The 13,947-nt window shown below is 67.3% G+C and overlaps 3 protein-coding genes across 6 annotated transcripts; all 3 read left to right on the top strand.

The window, feature by feature from the left end:
- Positions 1 to 524: 524 nt before the first annotated feature.
- SCT (secretin) lies at positions 525 to 2,616 on the top strand. Its single transcript, XM_057726988.1, has 5 exons — positions 525 to 592; positions 683 to 784; positions 866 to 958; positions 1,153 to 1,317; positions 2,538 to 2,616. The coding sequence occupies exons 1-5, from the start codon at positions 525 to 527 to the stop codon at positions 2,614 to 2,616; spliced, it is 507 nt and encodes a 168-aa protein (XP_057582971.1).
- A 131-nt stretch (positions 2,617 to 2,747) lies between these two features.
- On the top strand, positions 2,748 to 9,460 carry CDHR5 (cadherin related family member 5). Its single transcript, XM_057726986.1, has 15 exons — positions 2,748 to 2,802; positions 2,891 to 3,066; positions 3,408 to 3,458; positions 4,996 to 5,088; positions 5,220 to 5,321; positions 5,407 to 5,517; positions 5,618 to 5,788; positions 6,362 to 6,452; positions 6,576 to 6,673; positions 6,779 to 6,979; positions 7,080 to 7,193; positions 7,270 to 7,354; positions 7,441 to 7,968; positions 8,525 to 8,730; positions 9,038 to 9,460. Exons 1-15 carry the CDS (start codon positions 2,748 to 2,750, stop codon positions 9,458 to 9,460), a joined length of 2,505 nt encoding a protein of 834 aa, XP_057582969.1.
- Positions 9,461 to 10,600: 1,140 nt separating this feature from the next.
- On the top strand, positions 10,601 to 13,676 carry IRF7 (interferon regulatory factor 7). Of its 4 annotated transcripts, none has more exons than XM_057727838.1 (9): positions 10,601 to 10,633; positions 10,859 to 11,173; positions 11,257 to 11,419; positions 11,513 to 11,720; positions 12,010 to 12,068; positions 12,168 to 12,204; positions 12,663 to 13,196; positions 13,275 to 13,393; positions 13,465 to 13,676. In XM_057727838.1, exons 2-9 carry the CDS (start codon positions 11,151 to 11,153, stop codon positions 13,630 to 13,632), a joined length of 1,311 nt encoding a protein of 436 aa, XP_057583821.1. In that variant the 5' UTR covers positions 10,601 to 10,633; positions 10,859 to 11,150; the 3' UTR covers positions 13,633 to 13,676. The 4 variants fall into 4 exon arrangements, with proteins under 4 accessions (XP_057583821.1, XP_057583817.1, XP_057583820.1 ...); XM_057727834.1 differs by having other exon boundaries at positions 12,168 to 12,360; XM_057727837.1 differs by having other exon boundaries at positions 10,607 to 10,633; positions 11,257 to 11,393; positions 12,168 to 12,360.
- Positions 13,677 to 13,947: the final 271 nt, after the last annotated feature.

Here is a 13,947-nt window from a genome sequence, read left to right as displayed (position 1 = left end):
GGTGCCCCAGGCCCGGGTCTTGCGCCGCCGCAGCCCGCACCCCTCCCCCAGCCCCCCACCTGCCCGCCGCCCGGCGACTGCGAAAAGGTCACCCGGCCCGCGAATGAGGTGGCCTCGGCCTGGGTCCTGGTCCCTTCCGCGCCCTCCGCGCCGCCTGGCCGGGGCTCCGCGCGCGCCCCTAAACGCCCGGTGGGGGCTCCGAGGGGTCGCACGGCCGCCCCCCCGCAGGTGCCGCCCGCCGCCCCCGCCGGGGTCCCCCCTTGGTCCCGGCGCCCGACCCCCGTGGGCCTGTCGAGGGCCGCCACCCTGGCGCTGGGGGCGGGCGGCCGGCCGGGGCGACAGCTGGGGGGGCGGCCCTGACCTTCCCGCGCGATCGATGGGGCGCGGCTCGGGCGGCGCGGAGCCAGGGCGCCGCTGACCCCCACCCGCCCGCCCCGAGCCCGCGCCCGCGCCCGGCCCGGCCCGCGCGCCGCTATAAAGGGTCCGCGGCCCGACGGCCGCTCAGCCCCCGCCCGGTGCCCACCATGGCCACGCGGGCGCTGCTGCTGCTGCTGCTGCTCGTGGGCTGCGCCGCGCGCCCCGCGCCCCCCAGGTGAGCCCGCACCCCCGCCCCCGCTCCCGGCCCGGCCCGGCCCGGCGCTGACCCCCACGGCGCCCTCTCCGTCCCCTGTCCCCTCCGCAGGGCCCCGCGACACTCGGACGGGACGTTCACCAGCGAGCTCAGCCGCCTGCGGGAGAGCGCGCGGCTGCAGCGGCTGCTGCAGGGCCTGGTGGGCAAGCGCAGGTGCGGGGCGGCGGGGGAGCCTCGGGAGGGGAGGGGGCGCTCCCCAGTGCCAGACTAACTCTGACTTGGGGTGGGGGGCAGCGAGCAGGACGCAGAGAACAGCACAGCCTGGACCAAGTCTGCGGACGGCCACCTCTGCCTGCTGTGGTCCGACGGGCCGGCCCTGCAGGCCTGGTGAGCACCAGCCCATCCCCCACCCCCACGCCCCCACCCCCTCCCTCCCTGGGGCACAGCTGGACACAGCAGTGGGCCAGGGGTCTGGGAAGGTGAAGCCGTTAGCTCTGGTGACCAGAGGTGGCCCAGTGTCACCAGAAGGGCTGTGGTCTCCGGGGCCAAGCCCTCAGCCCCTAACCCGGCTGTCTCTGCAGGAAGCCCCTGGGGCCACCAGAGGCTCGGGCCTGGCCTCCCCAGCTGCCCCTTGGACTGAGGGCTGGGGTCATGGTGTCAGAGCCAGCCATTCCCGCTGCTGAGAGGGCCCCGATGACCCCTGAGGAAGAAGGAAGCTCTGGAGGGGAGCCTGGATGGGGGAGGGGGTGAGAGGAGGGGGTTGCATTTGGCACCAATAAAGGAGAAGTTCAGACCCTGGCCCTGTGAGCCTGCTCTGTGTGCTGTCTGGGTACTCTCAGGGAAGCCCCTGCGGGGCAGGGCTGTGGGAGGGAAGGACCGCGGAGTCCCATCTGCCCTTTACGCCTGGGAAGCCAGCAGAAAGCCGCATCTTCCAGCTTCCTCATCTCCGCCCCTTCCACTGAGCTCCCTGGAAGCCACTTGAACCCCTGGCATCCATGCAGCAAACACTCAGGGGCTCTCAGGGGATTCAGATGTCCGCCAGCTCCTGCCCCGGGGACAGGGAGGCTCGGCCAAGCAGGAAGAGGTAACAGGCAGGAGGTGTCATCCAGGAGGCCACTCCCCAGTTAAAGGACCTCAGCGTGAGTCTTGGCTCCTGGTCTGGAGGGGCAGTCTGCACAGGTGGCTTGACCACCTGGGGCCTGTGGAGCAGGGCCAGTGATGATACCCCAAGAGGTGCTGGGGCTGCAGGAGGCCTTGTAGGGCCACCAGCCAGGCAGGGCTGCTCCGGGGAGGTGTTTCAGGAGCAGCAGTGCAAGGCCTGGAGGTGGGATGGGCTCGTCACGGCAGCCCCTTCCCCACCTCCTGACCCACCCAGCTGCTGGGCTTAGGGGGCCAAGGAAAGATGGGGGGCAGTTGGGGGCCTGGGCAAAGGCCCCTCACCAGGATGCCCCTCTGTTGAGACCCAGGGTCTCCCCCCTCGGTCCCCCAGCTGCCAGCTGGCCCTGAAGCACGGCCATCTCTGTCACTGTGGCCCTGCCCAGCCCCACCTGGAGGAGCCGGCTTGTTTCTGGGACAGGCAGTGGAGTCCCCAGGACCAAATAGCCTTTCCCTTCCAGACCTAGAGGGTCGACTCAGGGAAAGGAGGTGGACCTGGAGGGGAACTGCCCACGAGGATGCTGGCAGAGAAGCCGGGAAGAGGGCATCCCAGGTTGGGGGGCAGGTACACAAATACAGAAGCCCACCCCAGCCCCAGCCCAGCTCCCCTCCGCCTACTTCCCCAGTGCTCCCCCAGCCCCTAACCCCCCAGTCCCTGCCCCACCCCCACCCCACCCAGGCCCCGGGTGCCCCCTCCCCCGCCCCAAGCTCTGGGCTCCTCTCTCTTGGGGTCTGTGGGTTGAGACCCTGTCAGCCCCTGCATGTGGCCCAGTTCTGGCCCGGTAACCACCTGGTCTCCCCCTCCTGGCAGTCGGCAAGGCTTGGCCTGCGGCCGGCGGGAGCCCCCCTGGTGGAGGCCAGCCCTGCGGTTGGTCAGCAGCCGGCTGTAAAGGATCATAAAGTGAGGCGGTGCCTGGCAGGGGCGAAGGTCGCCCAGGCGGAGACTGCGCCAGCAGCAGGGCCGCTCAGAGGGTCCCGGACGCAAAAGGGCTCGAGCCGCCCCGGGGCCATCGCCGCGGAGATGGGGATGTGGGCCCTGCTGCTCCTACGGCTGGCGGCCGCAGCCCAGGCCCAGGGTATGGGGGGCAGGGTGGAGGGGCGGCGGCAGGGGGCGGAAGGCGGCAGGGGGCTGGCGGGCACCCACCCTTCCTCTCCCACGTCCAGTCTGCTCTGTGAACAAGAACCTCGTCGAAGTCGAGGAGAACACGAGTCCTGGGCAGCCCCTCCTTGACATCTACGTTCCTGATGACCAGCAGGTGACCCTCGGACCCTCGTCCACCCGTTTCGCTTTTCGGATCCAGGGGACTCAGCTATTTCTCAACATGACCCCAGACTACGAGGTGTGGATGGTGGGCCCGGGGCTGGCTGTGCCCGGGGGGGCCATGGGGTGGGCACCCATGTGCCTCCCCAGGGAAGGGCTCTCTGGGGAACTTCGGGTCCCAGTTTGCCCAGGGGGGGCCTCTCGGGCCCCAGGCTTGACCGTGGGCTGGCCCTGAGGGGGTGGGGCCCGAGGGAGACGAAGCTGCCTGGGCCCCGACACCCTCCGGACTCAGTGCGGATGCGGAGACCCTGGGCCAGTACCTGCCGCTCCTGGCCCCAGTCTCCCCATCTGTGGAAGGGGGACAGGGGACTGGGCCAGCTGGCTAGGTGATTCCAACACCCACCTGCCCCACTCCCCCAGGAGAACTCAATGCTGCAGGCCCTCCTGGAGTGCAAGAGGGGTGACGCCGTGGTGAGTCCGCCCCTAGACCCTGTTCCGGCATTCCCACGTCCCCACCCTCACCGTGACATCAGAGTGCTCTGTTGGGGAACTCTGTACTCTGCTCTGTCTGGTCCGCCGTCACTCCCCGGTGACCTCACCCAGGGGCGTGTTCTCAAGTGCCACCTCTGTGCCAGCAATGCCCACGCGTCCTGCGGCCCCAACTGTGCCTTGAGCCGCAGACCCGCACACCTGGCCCTGCGTGGACATCACATACCAACGGACCCCCCACCCGGAGGTCCAAGGCCCTCCTCCACGAGGTGCCTCCCCGTGCCAGCTCAGTCCTCCCCCACCCCACATCCCTCCTCAAGCAGAGCTGCTGGCCCTGCCTCCAGCTAGACCCTCCCCACCTCAGGCGCCGACTGGGCCTTTGCCACCAGCGTCCCCCAGCTGGTCCACCTGCTCCCCTCCTGGTCCCGCCCACTCTAGTCCACTGTCCGAGTGGCAGGAGAACGACCTTATCCAGTAAAGCAAGTGCCGGTCCCTGCCTCCCAGACAAAGTGGGTAAAGGCACAGGGGCACCCACCCTGCCCCTGGCCGCTCAGGGTCACTTCCTCGGAGAGGCGCCCACCACCCTAGCCCTGCGCACCAGCCAGCTCTGAGGCTTCCTCTGAGCCCTCCTCTGAGCCCTGTGGGTGCCCCCGCCCCACGTCACAGCACGCCACCCCCAACCATCTCAGGACGAGCCTTCTTAAATGTTAGGAAAGAGAAGGCCACTGCTTCTTAAATGTTACTGCGGCACAGCTGTCACACCCGGAAAAGGCATGGACTCCTCCCAGTGTGACATCTGACGTCCACACTGCCCAGTCCAGAGGAGTCTTTTTCGGTTTCCTGCCTGAACTGAGACCCGGGCAAGGTCCACCTAAAGCAGCCGGCTCATGTGTCTCTTACATCTCTTTCAATCCATGTGTTTCCTGGTTTTTCCTGAGGTTTATGTTTGAAGACATTCGATCATTTTGCTGTTTTCCTCTTTTGGGGTTTAGCTGGTGGTGGCACCGCCAATGCCTGCGTGATTTTATCCTGGGCATTTGCACCTTCTGTGCTTTTCTTTATTTACTTTTGGCTGCGTTGGGTCTTTGTTGCTGCGCATGGGCTTTCTCTAGTTGTGGCGAATGGGGGCTACTCTTCTCTGTGATGCACGGGCTTATTGTGGTGGCTTCTCTTGTTGTGGAGCACAGGCTCTAGACACGCGGGCTTCAGTAGTTGTGGCACGTGGGCTCAATAGTTGTGGCACGTGGGCTCAGCACTTGTGGTGCACGGGCTTAGCTGCTCTGTGGCATGTGAGATCTTCCCGGCCCAGGGATTGAACCCATGTCCCCTGCATCGGCAGGCGGGTTCCTAACCACGGTGCCACCAAGGAAGCCTCTGTGCTTTTAAAATTACTTTCTGTTTCTCGTCTGTAACGCCTGCTGGAGCAGGCACCCCAGGCACAGAGCTGTCCTGGGAACCGCACCCCAGCACCTGGAGTGAGCCCACCCCGCTGGGCTGGGGACCCTCCTCCCTCCCCCAGGTGACCCAGCTGAGGGTGTTTGTGTCTGTGCTGGACGTCAACGACAACCCGCCCACATTCCCCTTCAAAGACAAGGTCCACCTGGTGCCCGAGGTGAGTGGGAGGGACCAGTGGTTTGTGCCATCTGGCCCCCGGGGTGGGGGGCGAGAGGGCAGAGGGTAGTGGCCGGGGGTCTGACCTGGGGGTCAGGGGTGTGGCCAGACCAAGCCCTCTCTGTCCCCCAGGACACTAAAGTGAACTCCGTCATCATCCCCGAGACAGAGCTGAAGGCCGAGGACCTTGACAAGAATGACATCCTGTTCTACACCCTCCAGGAAGTGACCCCAGTCAGTGGCCCTGGCCCCTCCCTTTGGGCATCCCCACCTCTGCGCATCCTTCCGGGGTCTCACGCTGAGTCCCCCACCTCCCCAGGGTGCCAGCAGCTTCTTCTCCTTGGTGGGTGCAAACCGCCCAGAGCTGCGGCTGGACCGGTCACTGGACTTCGACAGGTGGCCAAACATGACCTTCCGGCTGCTGGTCCGGGTGAGCAGGCCACTCCCACCCGTGTCCCGATGCCCACGGCCCCATCCTAGCCACCCCGGCCTCGGGGCCCAGGCCTGACCGCAGGGCTGGGCTATTGCAGGACACACGGGAGGAGAAGGTGGAGCCCAGCCACACGGCCACGGCCACGCTGGTCCTGGAGGTGCAGCCTGCCGACCTGCGGCCCCCCTGGTTCCTGCCCTGCACCTACGTGGATGGTTTTGTCTGCATCCATGCCCAGTACCAGGGGGCTGTGCCCACAGGCCACATACTGGTATGGGGGACGCAGGGCAGCATGGGCGCAGACCTGGCTGCCACCGGGCCAGAGTCCGTTGTGATTTTCAAGCAAATGTGAACAATCTTTTGTAAACCAACTTTGCCCCCCACCCCCCCAGTGGTGGCAAGTGGGCACAGGGCCTCTGAATTTCAAGAGCAGGAACGGGGTCCAGCTGTCCCCAGGGTAGAGCCAGATGGGCCCCCGGGACCCAGTGAGCGGGCAGTGAGCCAGGCTGGGACGTTAGAGGGACATGGAGGAGCCGGAGGGCAGCAAGGCTGGGCATGGCCAGCGGGGCCCCCTGCACCAGGCCCAGACCTCTCTGCGAGCCCTCCCCGTCCACGTGTGCTGCCTCTCAAGACAGACATGCACCATTCAGATGGATCAAAGGTCTTTGGCACGTTGACTCCTTAGCGACGGATCCAAGGCGGGTGCGGCAGTCGTGCTGGGTGCGGCCCTGGGCCCCTGGCTGCCCACTGGGGGCGACCCCAGACCTCCTTAAGGGGAGCGGGAGGGACTGGGCAGAGGCCCCGGCAGGTTCCACGGCGTTCCCTCCCCTCCCTGTTCCCACAGCCAGGCCCTCTCATCCTGCACCCTGGGCCCATCTACGCCGTGGACGGGGACCGGGGCGTCAACCAGCCCATCACCTACAGCATCATCAGGGGTGAGTAGGCCCATGCAACACCTGACCCTGTGCCCACATAGGCAGAGCCCGCAGGGACCCTGGGGCCTCAGGCCTCCAGAGCGGACCGGGGACCAAACCCTCCCTCCGCCCCCCGCCCCCCAGGAAACGAGAACGACACGTTCTCTATCGCTGCCAACTCCGGCAACCTCACCATGGCCAAGAGTGTTGCCAGTCCCAGAACCTTCCTTCTGCTGGTCAAGGTGGGTGCCCGCACAAGGCCAGGTCTCCACAGGCTCTTGCTGGGCCTCGCTGCAGGGCTCACCCTTCAAGGACCCAGTGGTCACTGCTGCCTTCCCAACCCCCAGGGGGAGCAGGATGATCTCGCCAGGTACACGGTGACCCCCGTCACAGTGGAGGCCCTGGCCGCCAGCGGGAGCCTGCCCCGCTTCCCCCAGAGCCTGTACCGCGGCACTGTGGCGCTCAGCTCTGGGGCAGGCGTGGCCGTCAAGGATGCCGCCGCCCCCTCCCAGCCTCTGAGGATCCGGGCCCAGGACCCTGAGTTCCCAGTAGGCACTGCCCGGTCCCCTGGTCTGTCCGGCCTCCCGCCGTGGGGGGTTGGGGTCTGGGGAGCTGCCTGGGCTCAGGACTCATGGGGGCCCCGTCCAGGACCTCAACTCAGCCATCACGTATCGAATCACCAACAACTCCAACTTCCGAATGGATGGGGAGGCCGTGCTGACCGAAGCTTCGCTGGCACAAGCCGGGGTCTTCTACGCAGAGGTGAGAAGCAGGCAGTATCTCCGAGGGCCAGGGATCAAGTTGGAGCCCAGGAGAGACAAGCCCCCTTCTTGCCTAGGTTGAGGCCAAGAACACAGTGACCTCAGGCACAGCGACCACTGTCGTAGAGGTTCAGGTCTCAGAACAGGAACCCACCCCCACAGGTGAGCCTCCCAGGGACCCCAGGTTGGCTCAGGGAGGGCTTCTTGCTGGGGCCAGTGATGAGCCCAAGCCCTGTGTCTGGCCCCAGGCCCCCCAGGCCCCACCACGTCCCCAGAGATGGCAGGAACGACCAGACCCTCAAGCGGCACCACTTCAGAAGGTCCCCGGCCCCCTGAGCCCTCTCAGGCGTCCTCCACGACCAGCTCTGGTGGGGACACTGGCCCCCACCCCTCCTCAGGCACAACTCTGAGGCCACCAGCCTCCTCCAAGCCTGGGGGGACCCCGGGTGTGGGAACCAGCCCTTCTCCCTCATCAGCCTCACCCAGCGGGGGCTCAGCAACCAGACCCTCAAGCGGCACCACTTCAGAAGGCCCCCGGCCCCCTGAGCCCTCTCAGGCGTCCTCCACAACGAGCTCTGGGGGGGACACTGGCCCCCACCCCTCCTCAGGCACAACTCGGAGGCCACCAGCCTCCTCCAAGCCTGGGGGGACCCTGGGTGCGGGAACCAGCCCCTCCTCCTCATCAGCCTCACCCAGCGGGGGATCAGCACAGACCCTGAAGCCAGGAACCTCTCCACTGACGTCCTCTGGGCCCAGCAGGACCCCCTGGTCCTCAGGTAGCGCCCCCATTTACTCTAGAGTCACCCTTTGGTACCTGACTCGTGACTCTGGGTGGTCACTGTCAGGCAGGGTCCACCCCAGGTCGGCCCAGCATGCCCATGGGAACCACGAAACCCCAAGGGGGGTCTGGTCTGGTCTGGAGAAGAGACAGGTTCTGGGGGGCCCCAGGAGGTAAACTGGGGAAGGTGTGTGGAGGGCAGGGCAGAGGTCAGATTTGGGACCCAGTGGCCCCCCCGCCCCGATTCCCAGGTGCATTCAGTCCACAGGGCCCGTGCTGCCCTCAGCTCCCTTCCTGGGATATTGGCCCCTGCCTCCCACCTGGAACTGGTGGGCATTGACCCCCTGTCCCCTCCCTCCCTCCAGTAGCCCGGCCTACTGGGGCTGCCTGGGAACACACAGATCCCTAGGGATGGGGGTCAGTGGTGCCCACTTCTCCGAACTTCAGCTCTGGTGGCCAGGCCTGGCCTGCTCTCAGGCTGTCCTGAGCTTGCCACAGGCTGCCATGGGGGTGCTTGGGGTGCGACAGTAAGTGGGCAGTGGTGTTGCTAGCAGGGACGCCCGGGACTGGAGGAAGCAGCACTGCAGCAGGCGGCAGGCCAGAGGGAGAACAGGCTGAGGACCGGCACTTCTCGGTGGTGGACATGGCGGCGCTGGGCGGGGTGCTGGGCGCGCTGCTCCTTCTGGCTCTGATTGCCCTCATGGTCCTCGTCCACAAGCACTATGGCCACCGACTCAAGTGCTGCTGTGGCAAAGCTCTGGTGCGGCCCTGGGGTGGGGGACAGGACAGGAAAGGGACCGCTGGAGGGACAGAGGAGAGCAGACAGAGACGGCTTGAGAAAAGACAGGAAGCAAAGGAAAGACGGAGGGGGTGGCGGAGGCAGGATGGAGGCGGAGGCAGCGTGGAGGCCAGGAGTCGTCTGGGAGGTAGAGGGCAGAGGTGAAGAAAGATGGGGTGTGGACACCATAGTCCAAGCATGGGGTGGGGAGGAGCGGCTGAGCGGCTAGCCTCCTGCCTCGGGGGCCAGGCCTGGTCTGGCTGACCACTGGTCCCTGCCCACCCCCCAGGAACCCCAGCCCCAAGGCTTTGACAACAAGGCTTTCCTCGACAGCCCTGACGAGACCAACTGGGCGCCGGCTCCTAGCCCCTCATCCAGCCCTGTCCCGCCGGCACCCCCAGAACCCAAGCCCCCCAGCCCCGAGGCCCCTAGCCGTGTCCCCGTGTCCCCTGCGGTGGCCACGGATGGGGGCAGCCCGGCGGCTGTGCGGTCCATCCTGACCAAGGAGCGGCGGCTTGAGGGTGGCTACAAGGCTGTGTGGTTTGGCAAGGACATCGGGGCAGAGGCTGACGTGGTGGTCCTCAACACACCTGCCTCGGAAGCGGACGGTGCTGGCGACTCGGGCAGCGAGGGCAGCGGTGACGAGGACACGGACGTGGGCCTGGGCAGGGGTGCCCAGGACGTGCCTGGCTCCGACTTCATCTACTTTTAGTGGGGCCTCCCCCGCCCCCCCCCAAGTGGGTCCAGACCCCAAGAGTCTTGGGTCGCTCTCCCCCAACTCCATTGTGCAGAATAAAGTGACGTTTTGGATCTGAGGGGACGCCTAGGTCTGCCCCAAGGGGCTGCTGCTGGGGGTGGTCAGGATGCGGCCACTTCGGTCCCGCCCCGCGTCCTCCTCGGATGGACCGCCAGGGGCGCCGTGGGGGCGGAGGGGGCCGGAAGGAGTGGTGCCCTGTCCGGAGCCCGGGCACCGTTTCCCGTAAACCACCTGCCGCACCCGCGGGGCTTCCCAGGCTTGGTGCCAGCTGGGTGCCAGAAAGTTCCTCTCCCGGTCTCACCACGGCCAACCCAACACGGAGATTATGTGCCTGGGGAGGCGGGGGAGCCACGGGGCCAGGAGCCACCCTCGAGAACACTCCTGTGGGGCAGCATGGGCCTGGGGACCTTCCAGGGGGTCACGGCCCTGCGCCTTGGGCGGCAGTGCGGGCAGTAACCCCCCTGGGGCGCCCGCGGAGGCACGTGGTCCAGGTGGCTGGACTGTGACCAGCGGTGCTGGAGGAGGGGGAGGTTTGGCCCGGGGCGACGGTGGCCCTCAGGCCGCGGGCCCAGGGGGCGGGGGGCCGGTGGGCCGCAGGACAGGCTGTCGTCGGGACCCAGAGCCCCTCCACCTGGCTCCCTCGGGGGCGGCCCTCGGGCAGGACGTGGGCCCCGGCCCCCGCCACTGTCTCATGCGTCCCTGGCGTCTCTCCTCGCGAAAGGGCGTTTCCACTTCCTTTCCAAGCAGTCTAACCTCGACAGTACGTGAATGTCCTTGCCTGGACGGCCGTCGCGGGCGAGACTCCGGGGCGCACAGCCGCGCTCCTCCCGCGCCCCGCCCGCTCGGCCGCTCAGGGACCCGCGCGGTGTTCTCTGGGGTTGGGCTCTGTCTCTGCTCCCGAGGCCCCCGGCCTCACCCAGCACCTTGGTCGCCGGCGCCCCAGCCCCCGCAGCGGAGGGTGAGGGAGAGGAGCGGCCGCCCTGGCCCCCCACCCCTGCCCGCGGGAGCGTGTGACGTCATCGGCCCCGCCCCTGCCCAGGCCCCGCCCCAGGCCCGCCCGCATAAAAGCGCTCGCGGCCGGGCGGTTCGGGGAGACAGCAGTTCCCGACCCGGCGGCCGCGGCACCAGGTACGCACACACTGCAAGCCCACGCGCGGCGAGAGGGGCAGCGACGGTCGCGCCGGACCCCGGCTTCGCTCCGCGGAGCAGCGCCCAGGAGGGGGAGGCGGGGGGCGCGGGTCCGCAGCTGGGGGACCTGGGGGCGGAGGCCGCGGTGACGCGCGGGGCGGGAAGGGGCGGGTTAGGTTTCGTTTACCCGAAACGCGCGGTTTCGTTTTCCCGCGGCCGCCCCAGGCGCGCCCCCGCAGGGTCCAGCCCCGACGCCGGCCCGACCTCGGCGGCCCCTTGTGCGCGCCCGCCGCAGCCGTCGCCACTCCCATCGCCGCCTCAGCCAGGACTCACGTGGGCAGCGTGGTAGCCAGAAGTCCGCAACTGCTGTCTGTGGCCCCGACACCTGGGACCGCCGGTGCAGACGCACGCGCAGCCCTCCCGGCACCCGCGCCAGCCCCCGACTGTCCCTTCGACCCCAGCCCTCGCCGCGGAGGGCGCGCCGCCCTCTCCACGCCGCGCCCTGGCGGAGGCAGCGATGGCCTTGGCTTCCGACGACGGGTGAGCCCGCTGCCCTGCCCGGGGCCGACCCCACGCCCCCGGCGGCCCGCGCGCGCCCTGACGCCCGGCTGCTCCGCCCGCAGGGGGACCCCGCGGGTGCTCTTCGGAGACTGGCTTCTGGGCGAGGTCAGCAGCGGCCGCTATGAGGGGCTGCGGTGGCTGGACGCGGCCCGAACGCGCTTCCGCGTGCCCTGGAAACACTTCGCGCGGAAGGACCTGGGTGAGGCCGACTCTGGCATTTTCAAGGTGGGACCCCAGCCCCGCCCGGGGCGGGGAGGGCCCGTCCAGGCCCAGGCCCAAGCCCAAGCGTCCAGGCCACGTACTCCACTTTCTCCCCAGGCCTGGGCCATGGCCCGCGGCAGGTGGCCGCTCCGCAGCAGCGGGGGTGCCCGGCCGACCCCTGAAAGTGCGCTCCGAGCCTCATGGAAAACCAACTTCCGTTGCGCGCTGCACAGCACGCGGCGCTTCGTGATGTTGGAAGACAACTCAGGAGACCCCACCGATCCTCACAAGGTGTACATGGTCAGCCTCGAGCCGGCGTGCGGAGGTGAGGCGGCCAGGGGAGCGCTGCTGGGAGGGATACTAGGCTCTGTCCCTGCAGCAGCCGCTTCGCCAGGTTGTCGGTTTTAGAAACTGGTGTGGCAGAGGCTGGTACTAGATTGTTGGGGATGGCGAGGGCGGGGTAAGAGGGTGTGGCTGGGGGGACTGGGGATCCCTGGGAGGAAGCTGATGGGCCAGTTGGGTCTAGTGAAGGGGCCACCCAGGGATTCACACCCAGGTGACCCACTCCTGGAGTCTCAGGTCCAGTGTCCCCCCCAACCCTAATTCTCCCTCAGAAGGCCCAGGCAGTAACCAGTGGGAGCATGAGGCCCTTGAAGATGCCCCACCTACAAGGGTAAGGTCACTCTGCTCTCCTGGATCTCACGTTCGGACTGCCTCCTCTCACTGGGGCTGGGGGGCCGCTTATTTATGCTAGGATTGTCTTCTCATGCAGGGTGGACTTCTAGGACCAAGCCTGGTAGCAGATACAGGTGAGAGGCTGGCCAGGCTGAGCCCTGCACCCTGTGCCCCAAGCCCAGCTGGAGGTGCCGGGGACCTCTTGCTCCAGGCCCTGCAGCAGAGCTGCCTGGAGGACCATCTGCTGAGAGCTGCATGGGGGGTGGATCCTAACCCCCCAGAGGCTCCTGGTGAGGGGCTGTTGGAGGGGGTGCTCTGTCCTGCAGGGTTCTGTGCCAAGGGGAGGGGCAGGTAGCACAACAGAGTCTCTGGAGAGGGAGGGCCCCGGGGGAGGGGGCTGTCCAGCAGGGATGTTGCTGGCCAGCGGTGGGCCAGTGTAGCTGAGCATCCTCAAGCCCAGAGCACCGTGCTTGGGAGCTGTACCTGCCACAGTGAATGTTGCTCCTCCAGGCTCAGGTCACAGGAGTCGGGATATGTGGAAAAGGGAGGCGTTGGGGCCCAGGTGCCAGCTCAGGCCTGCCTTTCTCTCCAGACACAGGCCCACCCCCAGCCCCAGAGCCCTGGCAGCCCCAAGAGGCAGAGCCCCACACCACAGCCTCCCCCAGTGGCTGCTCCCTGATGGCCGGGGATCTGCACCTGGCTGGTCCCATCTGCTCACAGCTCAGTCTGCACACAGAGCCCAGCCTGGTGGCCCTGGACTTGACCATCATGTACAAGGGCCGAACAGTGCTGCAGGAGGTGGTGGGGCGCCCGAGCTGTGTGCTCCTGTACGGCACCCCCAGCATAGCGGGCAAGGCTTCGGAGCCCCAGCGTGTAGCCTTCCCCAGCCCTGCTGAGCTGCCCGACCAGAAGCAGCTCCACTACACAGAGAAGCTGCTGCAGCATGTGGCCCCTGGCCTGCAGCTGGAATTCCGGGGGCTCAGGCTGTGGGCCCGGCGCCTGGGCAAATGCAAGGTCTACTGGGAGGTGGGAGGGCCCCTGGGCTCAACCAGCCCCTCCATCCCTGCCTGCTTGCTGCCCCGGAACTGCGACACCCCCATCTTTGACTTCAGCACCTTCTTCCAAGGTCAGTGACACACCTGCCCTGGGGCTGAGGCCCTTCCTGCCCCGCTCCACCCTCCCTCACCAAAGCCCTGTCCCTCAGAGTTGGAGGAGTTCCGGGCCCGCCAGCGCCGTGGCTCCCCGCACTACACCATCTACCTGGGCTTTGGGCAGGACCTGTCAGTGGGGAGGCCCAAGGAGAAGAGCCTGGTCCTGGTGAAGGTGAGGTGCAGGGTCCCGGGTGGAGGGAGCTACACACAGCCCCCACCTGGCCTGACGGTGCCTCCCTGCAGCTCGAGCCATGGCTGTGCCGGGCCTACCTCGAGGGCGTGCAGCGTGAGGGTGCATCCTCCCTGAACAGTGGCAGCCTTGGTCTCTGCCTGTCCAGCTTCAACAGCCTCTATGACGACCTGGAGCACTTCCTGGAGCACTTCTTGATGGAGGTGGAGCAGCCCGCCTAGGCGGGACCCCCGACCTCCACCCAATCCAATAAAAAGATCCCTAAAACCAGTGCCAGTGTCCTGACCAGGGGCAGACTTGAGGCTGGGGCTCAGGAGGGGCACCAGGAATGCGAGGCTCACCCCACTTCCCAGGAAACCTGTGGCCTGTGAAGGGAGCCCCCCCTTTCCTGAGAGGCAGTGAAGAAACTCAGGTCACAGTTTAAAACCAACAATTCTGCTCAAAGAGCACAGGGCCCCTCAGGACAGGTGTGCCAGAGGGGGCAGCACCAGGAACCCCATCATGAACAGGGGCTGTCTGTGCTGTGCCCAAGGCCT

Source organism: Hippopotamus amphibius, chromosome 3, assembly GCF_030028045.1.
Source record: "Hippopotamus amphibius kiboko isolate mHipAmp2 chromosome 3, mHipAmp2.hap2, whole genome shotgun sequence".
Lineage (NCBI taxonomy): Eukaryota > Metazoa > Chordata > Mammalia > Artiodactyla > Hippopotamidae > Hippopotamus > Hippopotamus amphibius.
Note: the sequence above shows the minus strand (reverse complement) of the source record. Positions and strands in the feature narration are given on the sequence as shown.

Excerpts from the sequence above, each read along its gene's own strand:
- CDHR5 (XM_057726986.1), top strand. The coding sequence starts at position 2,748 with ATGGGGATGTGGGCCCTGCTGCTCCTACGGCTGGCGGCCGCAGCCCAG. Across the intron at positions 5,322-5,406 it reads CCCTCCAGGAAGTGACCCCA|GGTGCCAGCAGCTTCTTCTC; the intron begins GTCAGTGGCCCT and ends CCACCTCCCCAG. Across the intron at positions 8,731-9,037 it reads GCTGCTGTGGCAAAGCTCTG|GAACCCCAGCCCCAAGGCTT; the intron begins GTGCGGCCCTGG and ends CCCACCCCCCAG.
- SCT (XM_057726988.1), top strand. The coding sequence starts at position 525 with ATGGCCACGCGGGCGCTGCTGCTGCTGCTGCTGCTCGTGGGCTGCGCC. Across the intron at positions 593-682 it reads GCGCGCCCCGCGCCCCCCAG|GGCCCCGCGACACTCGGACG; the intron begins GTGAGCCCGCAC and ends TCCCCTCCGCAG. Across the intron at positions 959-1,152 it reads GGGCCGGCCCTGCAGGCCTG|GAAGCCCCTGGGGCCACCAG; the intron begins GTGAGCACCAGC and ends CTGTCTCTGCAG.
- IRF7 (XM_057727834.1), top strand. The coding sequence starts at position 11,151 with ATGGCCTTGGCTTCCGACGACGG. Across the intron at positions 12,361-12,662 it reads TAACCCCCCAGAGGCTCCTG|ACACAGGCCCACCCCCAGCC; the intron begins GTGAGGGGCTGT and ends CTTTCTCTCCAG. Across the intron at positions 13,197-13,274 it reads CTTCAGCACCTTCTTCCAAG|AGTTGGAGGAGTTCCGGGCC; the intron begins GTCAGTGACACA and ends CCTGTCCCTCAG.